The following is a 4,922-nucleotide window of genomic DNA, read 5'->3' as shown; positions in this document are numbered from 1 at the left end:
TGATCTAGTTCTTTCGTATAGCTCAGAAAGCAAAATAGTGATTTCGTAAGTAAGCTGGAGGAAGTCGGCAAGACTGGTGAATCCACTAGGAAAACTGAATTCTGGCAGTTCGTGAGCCAGTACTTTAGTTATGGAGCCAGAAAAAAAATGTTTAAAAGGACTAGTTTGTCCATTTAATTGTCTAGATAGAGAATTCTGGGACTTCAGGGAAAAATAAAAAGAAAAGAGAGAGAGAGAGAGAGAGAGAGAGAGAGAGAGAGAGAGAGAGAGAGAGTTGAGATTGCAGGAAAACCAGCTGGTATGCTCTTAATCTCAAATCAATGATATATTTTTATGATATTGCATTATAATTTGAAAACTTTCATTCAACTCTTCTTTTTCATTGTAAAAGACCCTGGAAAGTCTTCTCTTTTTGGTTTGTGCATCTGGAAATTGTGATGCTTAAGTTTTGTTTATGTGTGTAATGCGTATCAGCGAAATTGACCATATTATTAGCGGAATGAGAGAGTGATATTTCTTGTCAAACTGATGTGAAGAGATTCTTACACTTGATTACTTTAAGATTTTTGCACAAGAGAGAAAATTAACGTTTCAAGTTGTTTAGCTGTTTGTGAATACTACATGGAAACATTGTTTATCCATTTTGGTAGAAGAGATAGTAGGATCTTGAAGAATTCCGAACATTCCAGGCTCTCGATAGACATCACATCTAGTGCTGGATTTGCATCACAGGATCCCGAAAACTTCAAAAGATACAAAAATTTCTATAAAACTGAACTTTTCTCAAAATCAAATCTTCATATGATTTATGTAGTCTTATCTTGCCATATTTTCCAAGTATGTATTTCCAAATTGGAAACTAAAAATTGATAACTAGATCAATTCCAAGAAACTTGGAATTACTGAAAAAAATCACTTGTCCATTTTAAGCTCTTAACGTTCTGGAAATTATGAAGAGCTGAAATGTACCCAAAACCTCTTTTCTGACATGCTAAATACAAAGATTCAAATCCTTCTCTCATCTTTTCATGATCGTTATATTGCCTGCCTCATTCTTCCTCAGCTGGAGAAAACTCATTGCTTGTTTTTAGGCTTTGGGGGTTAGAATTCATGATTTTTGAACTAGTCGCCATTACTTCGCACAAGATTTTGTATGCATCTGCCATCACTACCTATGAGACAGCGACAAAAATATAAGGATAATTAGCTTCTTTCTTGTAACCCGAAATTGTCTGGAATAAAGTTTTCCAGTCTAATTATTTGAATCCTTTTTGTTTGGGCAAGGTCACCTTTACCTCCCCAAAAAAAAACAGAAAAAAAAATTAATTGCCAGTTAAAATATAAGCATGAGTTGATAAGAGGAGAGAACAATTTGGTTCACGGGTGTCACGGTGTATGCTGTCTAAATAGGAAACTTCTTCTATCCAAAATAGTTGTAATAAATATTTTGAATGATTCCTCATATAACTCATTTATTTGACATGTGGCTAGGTAACTGTTGAAAGTGATACAAGTCAAGCGGATAATTATTGTTTCTTAGTGTGTTTATCATTGCAAATGTCATGATTTTTTTTGTCTGAAATTTTTATTAAGGGCAAGCATAGGAAAAATGAATTCTCATCCCATAACTACCAATTTAGGCTGACTTCATTTTAAAATTTACTAATAGATTCTCGTGATCTAATTTTTTGCTAGGTTTTGTAGTTTTATTCACCCTAATATATCAAATGCGCTCTCTGTTCCAGGGCGTATTGTTATGGGTCTCTTTGGAAAAACTGTGCCGAAGACAGCAGGTATTCTGGTTTTATTAGATGAATTTTGATAGAACTCGTTTAAGATTTGATGTTCTGGGAATTAATTTTACCACTTACTTTCTCTTGCAGAGAACTTTAGAGCTTTGTGTACAGGTATACTCACCTCTGCTTTGGCTGTGTTTTTTTATCCAAGTGGCTAGCACCGTTCTGAATCATTTAATTGGATAGATGAATATTCTCTTACTATATCACACTAAATGTTTTATACTAGTATAATTTTTTGGCTGCCTTTCCGTTCAGCATCTTCACAAACGTGTTTTTATGCATTCAGGGGAGAAAGGCACTGGAAAGAGTGGGAAGCCTCTTCATTACAAAGGAAGCACATTCCACAGAATAATACCCAGCTTTATGCTTCAAGGCGGGGACTTTACTCTTGGTGATGGAAGAGGCGGGGAATCAATTTATGGGGAGAAGTTTGCTGATGAAAATTTCAAAATCAAACATACTGGACCTGGTAGGAAAACTGCCTATGCCCAGAACCTCCCCTTCCCTAATACCATCTCACTCCATGATTTCAGATTTCTGAGTTTCACTGTGTGAAAGCATTTATTCTATTGTGTCATCTGATTATTTTTGTCCAATTTTCAGGGCTTTTGTCTATGGCAAATGCTGGCCAGGACACTAATGGTTCACAGTTTTTCATCACAACTGTGACGACCAGCTGGTAACTATATAATTTATGATCCTGCTGTTATGAGAAAACTGTCATCCATTTTCAGATCTTCTGTCTGCTGCTTCTAACAAAAGTTTCTTAACGTTCAACAGGTTGGACGGTCGTCATGTTGTATTCGGAAAGGTGCTGTCAGGAATGGATGTGGTATATAAGATAGAAGCTGAAGGCAACCAGAGTGGAACACCCAAAAGCAAAGTTGTGGTTGCAGACAGTGGTGAACTTCCCCTGTAATCAGCTTGTACTTGTACTTGTCTGTTTCTCCCATCTATTTACTCCGGATTATGCATCTTAATTTATGTACCTGAACTATGTTAATTCAGGAAAATGAAATATGTACCTTAAATGTACACTTTTCAGTTTGGCACTTAATATTATGAGTCCATATTGCCTGTAGAATATGTATCATTCTATTCTCAGGGCTGGAAAAATGTTAATGGGGTGGGGTGGGGTGGGGTAGTGTGGTCAAGCAACTCCACTGGTAAATTTCTACTTTGGGCATTCCTTCCCGGGCAGGTTTGGTTGACGGAAAATTATCAGTGTTGAGTACATGTAAGATGTGTTACATAATTTTGAAAGAAAAGTTTATTATTATTTTTGTTGAACTAAAACATCTGAAATAAGGGATCTTAAAAGTTTTTCCATTTTCTTCTATATCTAAAGAGTCAGCCGTAGTTACCCTCATAGCAAAAGAGTTTCTCCTTTTTCCCCTTTCTTTTGCAAGTCATCCAACAAGGTCAATTTCAACTCACGTGAGCCGAGCTAAGTGAGAACGAATAATGACTATTTCAATTTTAAACTCTTTATTATCTTGTAGTATAATCATATGAAAAGTAGTAAATTAGTGATTTTAAATGAGTAGAACTAAAACTAATTACACTTGAGATAAAATATTCTAGGTTGGATGGGTAAGCATGTTTCCCTAAGCTTAAGCTTGAAAGTAACTAATTCCAACAAACGATCAATCATAATTAAGGCCCCGTTTGGTAGGGATTTTTTGCCTCAAAAAATTGATTTTTTGACTGTTATTTTATTATTCAAGCCGTAATTTTTGACTTCTTCTCTCACGTGTGGACCCCACTTTTCTTCTAACGGTCAAAAAATCAATTCTCAAAATCCCTAACAAACGGGCCCTAAATCTTCCTGTTTCCTGACGAGACATATTCTATAGATAGTTTCCCCCCGTTTGAGCTCCATTTTTTCAAATTATAATGAGGAAAATAGTAATATTTTAGAGAATGTGTCGTTAAAAAAGAAGGAAGAGTTTGTAGGTTTGCGTGTAGTATTATTTTGTTGGAAAGTACGTGATTGATAAGGAGAGAAAAATGAATTTTAATTTAATGAGTGTCAAACAGGATTTATTTGTTTTCAATCTCCCATTTACCGATTTCTTTAGTTAATCATTAGAAGATCTGACTGAGCCTTGAGGCACTTCATGGGTCTATTATTATTATTATTATTATTATTATTTTGTTGATCAAGTAAATAAATTTGGATTGATCAAAATTGTGAGTATAACTGCTCCGAGAATACTTAGACGTTCAAAGTAAAACATTACAATGATCCAGTAATCCAAACCAAATGATTGAATATGAATCAAAACATTACAAACTTGGTTAATCTAGAACATGAAGTGTCAAACCATTAACGGTAACAAATTTTCAGAGTCTTGTCAATTTAACTTCAAGACAATGCAGGCCGAAATCCCAGCTTCAAGGAGTTTCCCATTCGAAAACTTGATCAATTGGCAACACTTTTTGCCATAATCGGGTTCCCAATGCTGCAAGAAGCAGTCAACAATGCCGGTAACTGCAGGGTACAATTCCTTTCCCAAACTAGTAAAACCAGCTTAACGATGATCCTGAATTTCAGGCTGCTGACCCAGTTTCAAAATTCTCCCAATCTGGAATAAAAGCTTATTGCAGCCTATCCTTCTAACACAATGTCGGCTAATATAGAGTGTATGCCATAGGTAGTAGTGGCCGGAACTAGCAAAAGGAGGCTGTCGGAAAATTCAATTCCAGGCTGTTTTTGAATTCACCTGAACTTGGATAGGGTTCTGCATACTGTAATATTGCTATGAAATTCTGATTTTTCAGAAACAGGCCTCTTTATTTTATATAACCCTTTTGTAGATTTTGAGGTACACTTCCCAAAGCACCACCAAAGAAGCTACCTTTGAGCGAACAATATTTGCAGCGAAACAATTGTATATAATTATGATAAATGGAGACTTAAATTTGGCAACGGGCGGGACAAGGCTGCTATTTCCATTCCTCCGCCTAGTCGAGTAATTTTGTCTTCTCAGCTATTTCCATTCCTCCGCCTAGTCGAGTAATTTTGTCTTCTCATCCTGCTCCCATACTCAATTAAAGTGGAACGAGGACGAGACATGCCCCCCCCCCCTCTCCCCGCCCTTCCTTTTTGCTTTTATTTTT

At 36.0% G+C, this 4,922-nt stretch overlaps 1 protein-coding gene across 1 annotated transcript; it reads left to right on the top strand.

Moving 5' to 3' along the window:
* Nucleotides 1-276: 276 nt before the first annotated feature.
* Nucleotides 277-2,885, top strand: LOC111407754 (peptidyl-prolyl cis-trans isomerase CYP20-1). The gene is made up of 6 exons (XM_023037415.1): nt 277-298; nt 1,746-1,793; nt 1,884-1,907; nt 2,086-2,268; nt 2,403-2,478; nt 2,580-2,885. The coding sequence occupies exons 2-6, from the start codon at nt 1,757-1,759 to the stop codon at nt 2,716-2,718; spliced, it is 459 nt and encodes a 152-aa protein (XP_022893183.1). The 5' UTR covers nt 277-298; nt 1,746-1,756; the 3' UTR covers nt 2,719-2,885.
* The last annotated feature ends 2,037 nt before the right edge of the window (nt 2,886-4,922 follow it).

Source organism: Olea europaea, chromosome 13 (assembly GCF_002742605.1).
Source record: "Olea europaea var. sylvestris chromosome 13, O_europaea_v1, whole genome shotgun sequence".
Classification (NCBI taxonomy): domain Eukaryota; kingdom Viridiplantae; phylum Streptophyta; class Magnoliopsida; order Lamiales; family Oleaceae; genus Olea; species Olea europaea.
Note: the sequence above shows the minus strand (reverse complement) of the source record. Positions and strands in the feature narration are given on the sequence as shown.